Source organism: Lethenteron reissneri, chromosome 63, assembly GCF_015708825.2.
Source record: "Lethenteron reissneri isolate LAM-NWPU_2019-01 chromosome 63, ASM1570882v1, whole genome shotgun sequence".
In the NCBI taxonomy this organism is placed as follows: domain Eukaryota; kingdom Metazoa; phylum Chordata; class Hyperoartia; order Petromyzontiformes; family Petromyzontidae; genus Lethenteron; species Lethenteron reissneri.
Genome location: NC_083841.1, coordinates 5040903 through 5056898, shown reverse-complemented (window position 1 = coordinate 5056898; position 15996 = coordinate 5040903). Strand labels below are relative to the sequence as shown.

The 15996-nt window shown below is 49.5% G+C and overlaps 1 protein-coding gene across 1 annotated transcript in view; it reads left to right on the top strand.

Moving 5' to 3' along the window:
* The window catches only part of LOC133358818 (myosin-11-like), a 72999-nt gene that overhangs the window by 45357 nt on the left and 11646 nt on the right, over nucleotides 1-15996 (top strand). Inside the window, exons 6-11 of the mRNA XM_061577266.1 lie at nucleotides 1107-1209; nucleotides 3906-3998; nucleotides 8575-8638; nucleotides 11126-11224; nucleotides 12717-12860; nucleotides 15428-15523. Of these exons, the coding sequence (XP_061433250.1) occupies nucleotides 1107-1209; nucleotides 3906-3998; nucleotides 8575-8638; nucleotides 11126-11224; nucleotides 12717-12860; nucleotides 15428-15523 (599 nt within the window). The remainder of the gene's footprint in view (nucleotides 1-1106; nucleotides 1210-3905; nucleotides 3999-8574; nucleotides 8639-11125; nucleotides 11225-12716; nucleotides 12861-15427; nucleotides 15524-15996) is intronic.

The window sequence follows — 15996 nt, the reverse complement described above, 5'->3', positions numbered from 1 at the left end:
AATAAAATAATATTATAATAATATAATAAAATAATATAATAAAGGCGGCGGGGACGTCAACCATTATTATGTTTGATTTTTATTATTTTATTATTTCCCTTCTACGTGACTTTACCGAAAGAACCAAGAAGACGAATCCCTGCAGTCACGAAAGCTTTAAATCGAAATATATGGGCAATGTTAGTCTGCAAGCAATGTTAGTCTATGGGCAATGTTAGTCAATGGGCAATGTTAGTCTATGGGCAATGTTAGTAATGGCAGTCTATGGGCAATGTTAGTCCATGGGCAATGTTAGTCTATGGGCAATGTTAGTCCATGGGCAATGTTAGTCTATGGGCAATGTTAGTCTATGGGCAATGTTAGTCTATGGGCAATGTTAGTCCATGGGCAATGTTAGTCTATGGGCAATGTTAGTCCATGGGCAATGTTAGTCCATGGGCAATGTTAGTCTATGGGAAATGTTAGTCCATGGGCAATGTTAGTCTATGGGCAATGTTAGTCCATGGGCAATGTTAGTAATGGCAGTCTATGGGCAATGTTAGTCCATGGGCAATGTTAGTCCAGGGGCAATGTTAGTAATGTTAGTCTATGGGCAATGTTAGTCTATGGGCAATGTTAGTCCATCTCTCGCTATGTCTCGTGTCATTTCTCAAGTACTCTCTGCATTGGATTATCCTCCCAATCGCGCCCAAATCCTTCCGATTGCCCGTGGAATTTCAATTCGCCGCCTTCCCCCAGACTCTTGAGTCACATCCAATGTCCCCAGCATAAACATTATTCATAATCAACGTTTTTGGGTTTAGATCGCGTTATTTATAAATGTGTCGTAACCCTCCACCACCCGACACGGCCAATCAGTAAAAAAGTGTCACGTTTACAAAAGACAAATAGTTCACTGCTTTAGCCCACCGGTGTGTTGAAGCGCAAAACCACAACATTTACAATTTGAGTACCATTACAATTTGAGTACCATTTGAGTACGTTATGTTCGGTGCCTTGTTCTGCTCCATCACAACATCTCTCTCTCTCTCGAGAATTACTCTTCGTTGACATTCTCGCTGTCTCTCCTGCGTGGCGCCCGCACGCGCTTGTCGCTGGGATCTCAGTGGCGAGTCCGGCGCTGGGAAAACCGAAAACACCAAGAAGGTCATCCAGTTCCTGGCCCACGTCACCTCGTCCCACAAGAGCAAGAAGGACAACACCATCACGGCAAGTGCTGCTCGTTTCCCAGGAAACGAGGCCTGGTTTCCTAGCAAACAAGGCCTGGTTTCCAAGCAAACGAGGCTTGGTTTCCTAGGAAACGAGGCCTGGTTTCCAAGGAAACGAGGTCTGGTTTCCTAGGAAACGAGGTCTGGTTTCCTAGGAAACGAGGTCTGGTTTCCTAGCAAACGAGGTCTGGTTTCCTAGGAAACGAGGTCTGGTTTCCTAGCAAACGAGGTCTGGTTTCCTAGGAAACAAGGTCTGGTTTCCTAGCAAACGAGTTCTGGTTTCCTAGGAAACGAGGTCTGGTTTCCTAGCAAACGAGGTCTGGTTTCCTAGGAAACGAGGTCTGGTTTCCTAGGAAACGAGGTCTGGTTTCCTAGGAAACGAGGCCTGGTTTCCAAGGAAACGAGGTCTGGTTTCCTAGGAAACGAGGTCTGGTTTCCTAGGAAACGAGGTCTGGTTTCCTAGGAAACGAGGTCTGGTTTCCAAGGAAACGAGGCCTGGTTTCCTAGCAAACGAGGTCTGGTTTCCTAGGAAACGAGGCCTGGTTTCCAAGGAAACGAGGTCTGGTTTCCAAGGAAACGAGGCCTGGTTTCCTAGCAAACGAGGTCTGGTTTCCTAGGAAACGAGGCCTGGTTTCCAAGGAAACGAGGTCTGGTTTCCTAGGAAACGAGGTCTGGTTTCCTAGGAAACGAGGTCTGGTTTCCTAGCAAACGAGGTCTGGTTTCCTAGGAAACGAGGTCTGGTTTCCTAGGAAACGAGGTCTGGTTTCTTAGGAAACGAGGTCTGGTTTCCTAGCAAACGAGGTCTGGTTTCCTAGGAAACGAGGTCTGGTTTCCTAGCAAACGAGGTCTGGTTTCCTAGGAAACGAGGTCTGGTTTCCTAGCAAACGAGGTCTGGTTTCCTAGGAAACGAGGTCTGGTTTCCTAGCAAACGAGGTCTGGTTTCCTAGGAAACGAGGTCTGGTTTCCTAGCAAACGAGGTCTGGTTTCCTAGGAAACGAGGTCTGGTTTCCTAGCAAACGAGGTCTGGTTTCCTAGGAAACGAGGTCTGGTTTCCTAGCAAACGAGTTCTGGTTTCCTAGGAAACGAGGTCTGGTTTCCTAGCAAACGAGGTCTGGTTTCCTAGGAAACGAGGTCTGGTTTCCTAGGAAACGAGGCCTGGTTTCCTAGGAAACGAGGCCTGGTTTCTTAGTTAATGAGGCCTGGTTTCCAAACAAACGAGGCCTGGTTTCCAAGCAAACAAGGCCTGGTTTCCAGGAAACGAGGCCTGACTTCCAAGGAAATTAGGTCTGGTTTCCTTGGAAACGAAGCCTGGTTTCCAAGGAAACGAGGCCGGGTATCCCAGCAAACAAGGCCTGGTTTCCTAGGAAACGAGGCCTGGTTTCCTCTAGGATACCTCATAAGCCTAAAGCTTGAATGTTTGCCTTTGAAACAAGGCCTGAGCTCCCTCTAGAGTACCACATTAGCTAACCGCTTGACTGGTTACCTTGGAAACAAGGATTGAGTTCCCTCTAGAGTACCACATTAGCTAACCGCTTGACTGGTTACCTTGGAAACAGGGCATGATTTCGCGGGCCGTATAAGGCCCGCGAAATCATTTGGTCTGGCCCTGCCAAGGCAACCGCATGACTCGAAATAAAAACAATCTAGGCACTTTTTTCATAGCAACAAAAATTTAATTTTGTACGGCCTGCGAATGATGTTATAAATATCCAAATGGTCCTTGGCAGAAAAAGGTTCCCCACCCCTGTTTTGGGGTATCACATGAGCCTAGTTCTTGCCGGTTTCCAATGGAAACAATGCCCTGGTGGTCGTGTACATGAAGTGGAAGAAACAAGATGCTGGGAAATTCTCAAGTTTTCTTCTCTGCACATTGTCGTTTTTTTCGTATTCAAGACATTTTGATGATCAAAACAGAAGGATGAGTTTTGACTTAAAACTTTCGTGACTCCAGGAATTCATATTCTTGGTTATTTCGGTAAAGTCACGTTGATAGAAAACAAAAATATAAAAAATTACCTCCGCTTGTATTGCGATCGAAACGACGTGGTTTTTTGTTGCTTTTATTATTTTCAATTAATAAAAAAAATGTTTACATTTTATTTTATTATTTTCAATGTATTCTTTTTATTCTTTATTATTTAACATTTTTATTTCATTATTTTTATTTTCTATCCACGTGACTTTACCGAAAGAACCATGAATACAAAAGGATGAGTTTACTGTGTTTGTTTGAATCCACGTGAACTGACCCTGACCCTAACTCTGACCCTACTACCTCACCGAGTTATAAACGTGCCTCACTTTCGAGTAACCTGATTAACTCTCTGAAATGTCTGTCTGTTCTGTCCCCATGTCTCTCTGTTTCATTTCCCGCTGTGTCCCCGTGTCTCTTTCCTATGTCTCTGTCTCGACCCCATGTCTCCCTGTACATCTCTGTGTCTCCCTGATCTGTCTCTCTGCACCGTCTCCGTGTCTCTCTACTCTGTACCCCATATCTCTCTACTCTGTCCTGTGTCTCTCTACTCTATCCCCGTGTCTCTCTACTCTCCCCCCGTGTCTCTCTACTCTCTCCCCGTGTCTCTCTACTCTGTCCCCGTGTCTCTCTACTCTCTCCCCGTGTCTCTCTACTCTCTCCCCGTGTCTCTCTACTCTGTACCCCGTGTCTCTCTACTCTCTCCCCGTGTCTCTCTACTCCAGGGCGAGCTAGAGAAGCAGCTACTGCAGGCCAATCCCATCCTGGAGGCGTTCGGCAACGCCAAGACGGTGAAGAACGACAACTCATCTCGCTTTGTGAGTACGGGGGGAGGGGACCAGCACGGGACTGACGCGGGACACAGGATAGGAGGTCGCACGGAATGAATCAATGTATCGTACACATGAGACACAGGAGACACACACACAGAACACAAACACAGGACACTGGATAGGAGACGCACGGAATGAATCAATGAATCGTACACATGAGACACAGGAGACACACACACAGAACACAAACACAGGACACTGGATAGGAGACGCACGGAATGAATCAATGAATCGTACACATGAGACACAGGAGACACACACACACAGAACACGAACACAGGACACTGGATAGGAGACGCACGGAATGAATCAATGAATCGTACACATGAGACACAGGAGACACACACACAGAACACAAACACAGGACACTGGATAGGAGACGCACGGAATGAATCAATGAATCGTACACACGAGACACAGCAGACACACACACAGAACACAAACACAGGACACTGGATAGGAGACGCACGGAATGAATCAATGAATCGTACACATGAGACACAGGAGACACACACACACAGAACACGAACACAGGACACTGGATAGGAGACGCACGGAATGAATCAATGAATCGTACACATGAGACACAGGAGACACACACACACAGAACACACACACAGGACACTGGATAGGAGACGCACGGGATTAATGATCGGGGACACATGGGACACAGACAGAAGGCGCGGATACGTAAGTATGTTGAATTTCTTTCGCACCGTACGTAGCCAACCGCGCTAATCGGACGTGCGGGGGGGGGGTAAGGACAACAAACAAACTTAACACAAAAATCTGTTCTTAAAAAAATGAGTTTGTCAATCTAGATGATGATGATGATTTAAAAGTTGCACAGCTCCCAGCGGCGTCCTGATTATCGAAAAGGAAAGAGCGTTCCAGACGGCCGCAGAAGCGCATTTGAATGCGCGCGATGCGCTGACCTCACCGCCTTTGTTCCGTGGCTAGCCACAAGCCGCTGTGGGCATGACCGGAGTTCATTTAAGTGGGGGAAGGCCAGAGGTCGCAATCGGGTACCCGATACCCGTACCCTACCCGATACCCGGCTGCCCGTACCCAGCCGGGTACGGGTAGCCGTTTGCGAGCTCTGGTGCGGCCGGGTACGGGTAGGCCGTGAGTCACTGGTGAGTCACCGTTTGTCACTCATTTCCCAACGTCTTGTCTCTTCTCACAATTCAAGTTCCTAGAATCAACCCACCCGCGCCTGCAACATGGCTTCATCCCAGAGGTCGCAATCGGGTACCCGTACCCGTACCCTACCCGATACCCGGCCGGGTACGGGTAGCTGGGTAGGGTACGGGTACGGGTAGGGTACGGGTACGGGTACGGGTAGCTGGGTAGGGTACGGGTACCCGATTGCGACCCTGGTGCGGCCGGGTACGGGTACGGGTAAGGAATCAAAACCCGTTTCCGACCTCTGGGGAGGGCTGTTGTTCTTGAATGTATGTGTGCGTATGTATGAATTTAGGCTGGGCCATGTATCCCGCATGCCCAGCCACCGCATGCCCAAACAGCTTTTGTTCGGCCGGATCGAGGGGGATAAACGGGCGCGGCACGGGCTAGAGAAGAGATGGAGTGATGTGGTACAGGAGGACGTGGAGCTGAGTGGACTTGCCGATGACTGGTACCAGCGGTGTCAAGATCGGCCTCTGTGGAGGAGGCTCGTGAAGGACGCTACTGGGCAGTTGGAGGCAGTCGCCCTCCAACAACAATGGAGGGCGGAGGAGCGACGCTCACAACAACGAGCGGATCGCCGGGTGGCTAAAGCACAGCAAGTTGGCACAGTAGGGGGCACAGGTGGTGCATCAGCCAGTCATCTCAGTCGTCTCAGTCAGTCGACCCGTAGCACCTGAGTCTGCCCCGTGACCTCCTGCCAGCGGGCGTTCGACACTTCACGTGGCCTCAAGGTGCACATGGCCTGGCACAAGCGTCGTGGTGACCTCACCGCCACTTAGTGGCGAATGGCGCTTGTTGTATTTTGAACTTATTTCACATTGTACACAACCAGCCCATGCTAATCCTAGGTGCGGTATGTTGTGAGGAGTGGTGGTACACTGGTTAGCGCACTGCGCTACGAATCCGACGACCCAGGTTTGATTCCCGCTCACGGCCAACATCAGCATCACACATCTGAACCGGTCCTGCGCTTTCGCTCGGTCGACTCAGCCTCAAATGAGTACCTGGTGTGGTGTGTAAACATCGCCACTAGGGAGACAAAGGCGGTCGGGTGTGGTGCTGGCCACCCACCCCCTCGTGTGCCGTGCCGGCCTTCGTAGATGCTGCTCGCAAACAGCACTTGCCCCTACAATCTGTTCAAGCTATACGGGGGATCTTTGTCTTTATCTTTGTGTGTGGTAGTGTAGCGGTAGGCGCACTGCACTATGAACCCGGCGACCCGAGTTCAATTCCGGCTCACGGCCAACACCGGTGACGATTATCTGAACCGGTCCTGGGCCTCCCCTAGGTCGACTCGGCCTCAAATTAGTACCTGGTGCGGTGTGTAGTAAACATCGCCACTAGGGAGACAAAGGCGGTCGGGCTGTGGTGCTGGCCACCCACTCCCTCGTGTGCCGTGTCGGCCTTCATAGGTGCTCGCTAACAGCACTTGCCCCAACAGTCTGTTACAGGCTATACGGGGGATCTTGTCTTTGATATTCTAGTGTATGTGTGTGTCTGTGCGTGTGTGTGTCTGTGTTAGTCTGTGTGTGTGTGAGTCTGTGTGTGTATCTGAGTCTGTATGTGTATGTGTGAGTCTGTATGTGTGAGTGTGTGTGTGTGTCTGTGTGTGTCTGTGTGTCTGTATGTGTGTGTCTGTATGTGTGTGTATCTGTGTGCTTTGCTTTGTTTTGTGTCTGTGTTTTTTTTTATGAGTCTGTGTGTGTATGTGTGTGTGTCTGTGTATGTGAGTCTGTGTGTGTGAGTGTGTGTGTATGTGTGTGTGAGTCTGTGTGTGAGTCTGTGTGTGTGTGTGTCTGTGTGTGTGTCTATGTGTGTGTATCTGAGTCTGTGTGTGTGAGTGTGTATGTATGTGCTGCAGCAAGCTGTCCTCTGGGTCTCCTCTGTGAGCCTTATATGGCACGGGCTCATGAGGAATGCTGAGATGTTAACAACTTGTTTGTGAGGTGGTGCTGGTGCTGGTGGTGGTAGGGGGTAATAGGAGTGGCTTGTTCCTGACTAAACAAACCCTGGCAGCTACACGGCGATACAGCTGAATGCAGGCGAACGCAGTGGAGAGCGACGCGCTTCTACACGATACGTCATCGTGGCATGAAATCGAGCGGTGGTGAAGCGTCGTGCCCTGCGCCAATGCTGCCACCAGCTCGGATAGCTCCTGCCGCTGATGTCACCCGTGGCAGGGTGGAGCTCAGATGTCACCCGTGGCAGGGTGGAGCTCAGATGTCACCGTGGCAGGGTGGAGCTCAGATGTCACCCCCTGCCACTGACGTCACCCGTGGCAGGCTGCAGCTCAGATAGCTCCTGCCACTGATGTCACCCATGGCAGGTTGAGATGTCTCCCCCTGCCACTGATGTCACCCGTGGCAGGGTGGAGCTCAGATGTCTCTCCCTGCCGCTGATGTCACCCGTGGCAGGGTGGAGCTCAGATGTCACCGTGGCAGGGTGGAGCTCAGATGTCTCCCCTGCCACTGACGTCACCGTGGCAGGGTGGAGCTCAGATGTCACCCGTGGCAGGGTGGAGCTCAGATGTCACCCCCTGCCACTGATGTCACCGTGGCAGGGTGGAGCTCAGATGTCTTCTCCTGCCACTGATGTCAACGTGGCAGGGTGGAGCTCAGATGTCTCCCCCTGCCACTGATGTCACCGTGGCAGGGTGGAGCTCAGATGTCTTCTCCTGCCACTGATGTCAACGTGGCAGGCTACAACTTTTCTTACAATCGACGAACTCCAAACGCCACCCGTAGCTTTATGCGTGCGACCGTGCGTGTGTGTGTGTACGTGCGTGTGTGCGTGTGTGTGTACGTGCGTGTGTACGACTGTGCGTGCGTGTGTGTACGTGTGTGTGCGTGCGTGCGTACGACTGTGCGTGTGTGTGTGTACGACCGTGCGTGTGTGTGTGTGCGTGTGTGTGTACGTGTGTGTGTGTACGACCGTGCGTGTGTGCGTGTGTGTGTGTACGTGCGTGTGTGTGTGTACGACCGTGCGTGCGTGTGTGTGTACGTGCGTGTGTGTGTACGACCGTGCGTGCGTGTGTGTGTGCGTGTGTGTGTGTACGACCGTGCGTGCGTGTGTGCGTGTGTGTGTACGTGCGTGTGTGTGTGTACTACCGTGCGTGCGTGCGTGTGTACGTGCGTGTGTGTGTGATTTTCTTTAATTTACCTCCCCCCCCCACTCCCATGCCTCCTTCCTCGGCAGCAGCTAAACACGTTTCTCCATCCCGTGAATTAATAATGATAATAATAATTGTCACAAAAATCAAGAAACACGTAAACATCTTTGTTGTTGTTGTGTGCGTGCGCGCGCGGGAGGGAGGAAGGGGGTTTAAATGTTGAATATTGTCACCCACGTGCCCTCCGACCCCTCCCACCACCAGGGCAAGTTCATCAAGATCAACTTCGACGTGACGGGATACATCGTGGGGGCAAATATCGAGACCTGTATCCTTCCAAACCAAGCCTCGTTTCAATCGCCGCGGGCAGAATGCAATTTTTTTTGCTATTTTTTAAAAATGATTCTTTTTTGATTTTTGCATTTTTCATTTTTTTTGCAGATTTTTTTGTTTTCTATTTACGGGACTTTTTTTTTAGAAAGTAATTGGGAGCCATATCGGACGCGAGTACATCTAATCGTCACGATCATTGGTTCACTGCTGTTCAAAGACTCAGTCGTGCGGTGAAGCTAGGATATGCCTCGTGTGTGTGTGTGTGTGTCTGTGTGTATGTGTGTATGTGTCTCTGTGTGTGTGTCTATGTGTATTTGTGTATGTGTGTGTGTCTGTGTGTGTGTCTGTGTGTATGTCTGTGTGTGTGTCTGTGTGTGTATGTGTGTGTGTATGTGTGTGTCTGTGTGTGTGTATATGTGTGTTTCTGTGTGTTTGTCTGTGTGTGTGTATGTGTGTGTTTGTCTGTGTGTGTGTGTCTGTGTGCGTATGTGTGTGTCTGTGTGTGTGTCTGTATGTATGTGTGTGTATGTGTGTGTGTGTCTGTGTGTGTGTATGTGTTGTGGGGGAGCGGTGATGAAGTGGTTAGCACTACGCTGCGCTATGAACCCATCTACCCGGGTTCGATTCCCGCTCACGGCCAACACCCAGTGACGATTATTTGAACGGGTCCTGGTCCTCCCCTAGGTCGACTCAGCCTTAAATGAGTACCTGGTGCGGTGTGTAAACATCGCCACTGGGGAGACAAAGGCGGTCGGGCGTGGTGCTGGCCACCCACCCCCCCGTGTACCGTTCCGGCCTTCATAGGTGCTCGCTAACAGCACTTGCCCCTACAGTCTGTTAAGGCTACACGGGGGATCTTTGTCTTTAGCTTTTGTCTACGTGTACGTCTCTGTGTATGTGCGTGCCAATACCGGTGGCGATTATCTGAACCGGTCCTGGGCCTCCCCTAGGTCGACTCAGCATGAAATGAGTACCTGGTGCGGTATATAGTAAACATCGCCACTGGGGAGACAAAGGCGGTCGGGCGTGGTGCTGGCCACCCACCCCCTCGTGTGCCGTGCCAGTCTTCATAAGCCCTGATACTCGCTAACAGCACTTGCTCCAACAGGATGTGAAGGCTACACGGGGGAGCTTTGTCTGTGTGTGTGTGAATCAGTCTGTGTTGGGTGCGGTGTGTAGTAAACATCGCCACTGGGGAGACAAAGGCGGCCGGGCGTGGTTATTGATGACCACCCACTCCCTCGTGTGCCGTGCCGGCCTTCATAGGTGCTCCTCCTCGCGAACAGCACTTGCCCCTACAGTCTGTTAAGGCTACACGGGGGATCTTTGTTTGTGTGTGCACGCTAACGCATATGAATGGGATGGTGAGTTGTGGGGAGCGGTGGTGTAGCGGTTAGCGCTACGCTGCGCTACGAACCCGGTGACGATTATCCGAACCGGTCCTGGGCCTCCCCTAGGTCGACTCAGCCTCAAATGAGTACCTGATGCGGTGCGTAAACGTCGCCACTGGGGAGACAAAGGCGGTCGGGCGTGGTGCTGGCCACCCACCCCCCTACGTGTACCGTTCCGGCCTTCATAGGTGCTACTCGCTAACAGCACTTGCCCCTACAGTCTGTTAAGGCTACACGGGGGAGCTTTGTCTGTGCGTGTGCAGAAGACCAGAATCGGTGATCTAGCTGGCACTGTGTTCACCATGGTAGAGGGTTTGGGGGGGGGGGGGGTAGATGCTCAAAATATCCCACAAATATATTGCTATAAAATAGATTTCTATTTATATGATTGTGGTTATGGTTGTACTTTATTATAAATCCCTAATCTCTGCCATTACATACAATGACACAAGAAAAGCTAAAACATTTCAAACAGAGCAATATAATACAATACACTATTAGACATTGTTGTAAAAAATAAATAAAAAGTCCATCCCGTGTGTTAGTGAGTTTTTAAATATTTTACGCAAGAAATGGCTGGAGATTCGGTTTCAAATTTAGATTGTAAGTTTCCCCGAAGCTTGCCGTAACGTAAGAGACGTGGCCAATTACAGCCAACGTCAGTTGACCGTGGACGATTAGACCCAAGCCGAAACATAACATCTCAAAAAGAATGTTTAAAAATATATATTATTTTTTATGATAGAATATAGTATTGTCATCAATATGACACAAGCATACCAAGTCTGCAGTCGATAGCACATTGGGAAGTGGGTTAAAATTGAGTTACAAGATTTGAGTAAACAACAACAACAACCAACGACAACACAACAACGACAACAACAACAACAACAGAGTGAGTTCAATGCGATCTCGTTGCTCTGCACGTGCGGCTGACCTAAGTCGGCCCAATAACAAGAAAATAAAAATCCGCTCGACACAAAAGTCTCATTTCTTGTGGGCCCTCCTTTTCAAGCGGTGAGTTCGCTTCGAGTAAACAACAACAACAAACGACAACAACAACAACAACAACTCCTTGACGGCGCCCTCAGACCTCCTGGAGAAATCTCGCGCAGTGCGTCAGGCGAGGGACGAACGGAGTTTCCACATCTTCTACTACCTCGTCGCCGGAGCCAACGATAAGCAGAAGGGTAAGAATCCGAAGGGTGTCACCGTCAATTAAACACGGAGTAGTAGTAGTCGTAGACTTTTGCGAGCAATATTATCCATAATAGAGGAATTTTTTAAATCCTTTACATTAAGTTCGCTTGCTTGCTTGCTTAGGACCGTGCAAATCTTTCGGTCGTTTTTTAACCCACTTCCCGTGATCCAGTCGAGCTGACATTTTTCCACACAGACTCGTTGTGCGTGACAATTCATGTTCGTGGAAAAATGTTTCCAAAATTTTACACTTTTTAGGACAAAAATATTATATTTAATTACCAATTGCTTAATGGTGCAATGAAATCATCTGACCCATAGGCGGCAGCCATCTCAAGCCAGAGGACGAGAGGACTCTAGCCGCCACGCATATACAGGATTTATAGTGAAAAACTTTGTTTTTACTGGTTATACTTATTTTGGGGGGTTAGATCGCGTGGATATGTAAATGTGTCGTGAAACCCGCCACCACCCGACACAGCCAACTAGTGAGGGTTGTCACGTAAACAGAACGTTGCCAATTCGTCACGAGTACAGCACTAGTGTATAGTGTAGTGTATAGTGTAGTGTATAGTGTAGTGTACTAGTACAGCACTAGTGTATAGTGTAGTGTATTGTGTAGTATACTAGTACAGCACTAGTGTATAGTATAGTATATAGTGTAGTGTATAGTGTAGTGTATAGTAGTGTAGTGTATAGTGTAGTGTATAGTGTAGTGTATAGTGTAGTGTATAGTGTAGTAGTGTAGTGTATAGTAGTGTATAGTGTAGTGTATAGTAGTGTATAGTGTAGTAAACTAGTAGAGCACACCGGTGTGTTGGAGAGCCAAGCCACAACATTTACAATCCAAATCTGGCTGTCGCCTGATGAAGCTGGTTGTAATTACTGGCGCGTGTGTGCGTGCGTGTGTGTGTGCCTGTGCGTGTGTCTGTGTGCGTGCGTGTGTGTGTGTGTCTGTGCGCGTGCGTGTGTGTGCCTGTGTTTCTGCGTGCGTGCGTGTGTGCCTGTGTGTGTGTCTGTGTGCGCGTGTGTGTGTGTCTGTGTGCGTGCGTGCGTGTGTGTGCCTGTGTACGTGTGTGCCTGTGTGTGTGTCTGTGTGCGTGCGCGTGTGTGTCTGTGTGCGTGCGTGTGTGTGTCTGTGTGCGTGTGTGTGTCTCTGTGTGCGTGCGTGTGTGCGTGTGTCTGCGTGTGTGTGTCTGTGCGTGTGTGTCTCTGTGTGTGTGCGTGTGTCTCTGTGTGCGTGTGTGTGTGTTTGCGTGTGTGCGTGTGTCTGCGTGTGTGTGTCTGTGCGTGTGTGTCTCTGTGTGTGTGCGTGTGTGCGTGTGTCTCTGTGTGCGTGTGTGTGTGTTTGCGTGTGTGTGTGTATCTGTGTGTGTGTCTGTGTGTGTGTCTGTGTGCATGCGCGTGTGTGTCTGTGTGTGTGTCTGTGTGCGTGTGTGTGTGTCTGTGTGTCTGTGTGTGTGTCTGCGTGCGTGCGAGCAGAGGAGTTCCTGCTGGAGGAGTTCAACAAGTATCACTTCATGTCCTTCGGCTACGTGCCCGTACCTGGCCAGTCGGACCAGGAGATGCTCATTGAGACCGTCGATGCCATGTCCATCATGGGCATCAGCCAGGAAGATCTCAGCTGTGGGTCCATCGCATCGGGCACCTTGCACCACACTCAAACTAAACTTGAACTTTGTTTGGATTTAAAGCTTTTGTGACTGCAGGGATTCATATTATAATTGTTTTTTTTTTACCCTTCTATCTGGCAACAAAACTGACACCTTTTTACAAGGAGTCATGTTTGCATAGACCGCAATACCTGCAGTCATAATGCAAACAAAAAACATAACTCTGATAATGTATGCACTGTCCTTGAAGTTGATTGGTCCACACCCGAGACAACTTTCCTTAGAGCCTAGTCTCACATGGGTTGGACCAGATGACGCCAAAAGGCGCACTGCAAACATGACTCCTTGTAAAAAGGTGTCAGTTTTGTTGCCAGATAGAAGGGTAAAAAAAAACAATTATCATATTTTTACTGGCAAATGAGGTTCCCATAGTGGGATTCATATTCTTGGTTCTTTCGGTAGAGTCACGTAGGTAGAAATATAAAATACAATTATTTTTGTTTTATTTTATTTTAAAAAAAAATTCTTTTTAAAATACTTTTTTTGTTTTCTTTCATTTTTTTTATAAAAATATTTTGTGTTTATTTCATTTTTAAAATAAATTAGTTTTTGTTTTATTTTATCTTTAAAATATTTTTTTTGGTTTTATTTCATTTTTGAAATCAAATAATTCTTGTTGTATTTTATCTTTTAAAAAAATGTATTTATTAATTAAAAATTTTTAATACAATTATTTTGGTTTCATTTCATTTTTCTACCTACGTGACTTTACCGAAAGAACCAAGGCGTATGGATTCCTGCAGTCACGAAAGCTTCAAATCAAGATTATACCATACCTTTCGATTTAAAGCTTTCGTGACTGCAATGATTCATCTTCTTGGTTCTTTCGGTAAAGGCACGTAGAATGGAAATAATAATATTATAAAAATATTAAACAATACAAATTTCTGACGACGTTTCGACTGCAAAACAAGCAATCATCATCAGGTGTGAAATCCACAGCAAGAAAATTATTTCAGCAGGTGTGAACTCAATGGAGCAGGCTATAGTATCGTGTGCAAGCGTAACCTGGGTCACCCAGTTACATCTCCACCCACCAACCCACCCACCAACCCACCTCTATACCCTCACAGCTGCCCCCATCCACCCACCCACCTAAACACTCACCCACCCATCTCTGTACCCCAATAGCCACCCACCCACCCATCCACCTGCCCACCCACCCATCCACCCACCCACCCATCTACCCACCCACGTCTATACCCTCACAGCTGCCCCATCCACCAACCCACCTAAACACTCACCCACCCATCTCTGTACCCCAATAGCCACCCACCCACCCATCCACCTGCCCACCCACCCACCCATCTACGTGCCCACGCATCTACCCACCCATTCACCATACCACCCACCCACCCATCTACCCACCAACCCACCTCTATACCCTCACAACTGCCCCCATCCACCCACCCACCTAAACACTCACCCACCATCTCTGTACCCCGATAGCCACCCACCCACCCATCCACCTGCCCACCCACCCATCTACCCACCCACCCATCTACCCATCCACCCACCCATCTACCCATCTACCCATCCACCCACCCGTCTACCCATCTACCCATCCACCCACCCATCTACCCATCCACCCACCCATCTACCCATCTACCCACCCACCCATCTACCCATCTACCCATCTACCCACCCACCCATCTACCCATCTACCCATCCACCCATCCACCCATCTACCCACCCACCCATCTACCCATCCACCCACCTATCTACCCATCTACTCATCCACCCATCTACCCATCTACCCATCCACCCACCCATCTACCCATCCACCCACCCATCTACCTATCTACCCACCCACCCATCCACCCATCTACCCATCCACCCATCTACCCATCCACCCACCCACCCATCCACCCATCTACCCATATACCCATCTAACCACCCACCCACCCATCTACCCATCTATCCATCCACCCATCTACCCATCCACCCACCCACCCATCCACCCATCTACCCATCCACCCACCCATCTACCCATCTACCCACCCATCCACCCATCTACCCATCCACCCACCCATCCACCCATCCACCCATCTACCCATCTACCCATCCACCCACCCATCTACCCATCCACCCACCCATCCACCCATCTACCCATCTACCCATCCACCCATCTACCCACCCATCCACCCATTTACCCATCTACCCATCCACCCACCCATCTACCCATCCACCCATCTACCCATCCACCCATCTACCCACCCATCCACCCACCCATCCATCCACCCACCCATCTACCCATCCACCCACCCATCCACCCATCTACCCATCTACCCATCCACCCATCTACCCACCCATCCACCCATCTACCCATCTACCCATCCACCCCTCTACCCATCCACCCATCTACCCACCCATCCACCCACCCATCCATCCACCCACCCATCCATCCACCCACCCATCTACCCATCCACCCACCCACCCACCCATCGACCCACCTGAGTCACTCCACAACGCCAGATGGTGACCAGCGTGCTTCCCGCTCTGTCTCTCCGTGCCGTGCAGCCATCTTCAAAGTGGTGTCGGCCGTGCTCCAGTTCGGCAACATCGAGTTCAAGAAGGAGAGGAATACGGACCAGGCCTCGATGCCTGACAACACGGGTACCCTCGCTAACGGGGGGGGTGGGGGGGGGGACACGCAGGGGGCAGAGGTGGGACAAAGTCATTGTTATGCAAGTCCAAGTCGAGTCTGAAGTCATCAAATTTATGACTCGAGTCTGACTCGAGTCCAAGTCACATGACTCGAGTCCACATCTCAGAGGTGGGACAAAGTCATTGTTATGCAAGTCCAAGTCGAGTCTGAAGTCATCAAATTTATGACTCGAGTCTGACTCGAGTCCAAGTCACATGACTCGAGTCCACATCTCAGAGGTGGGACAAAGTCATTGTTATGCAAGTCCAAGTCGAGTCTGAAGTCATCAAATTCATGACTCGAGTCTGACTCGAGTCCAAGTCACATGACTCGAGTCCACATCTCAGAGGTGGGACAAAGTCATTGTTATGCAAGTCCAAGTCGAGTCTGAAGTCATCAAATTCATGACTCGAGTCTGACTCGAGTCCAAGTCACATGACTC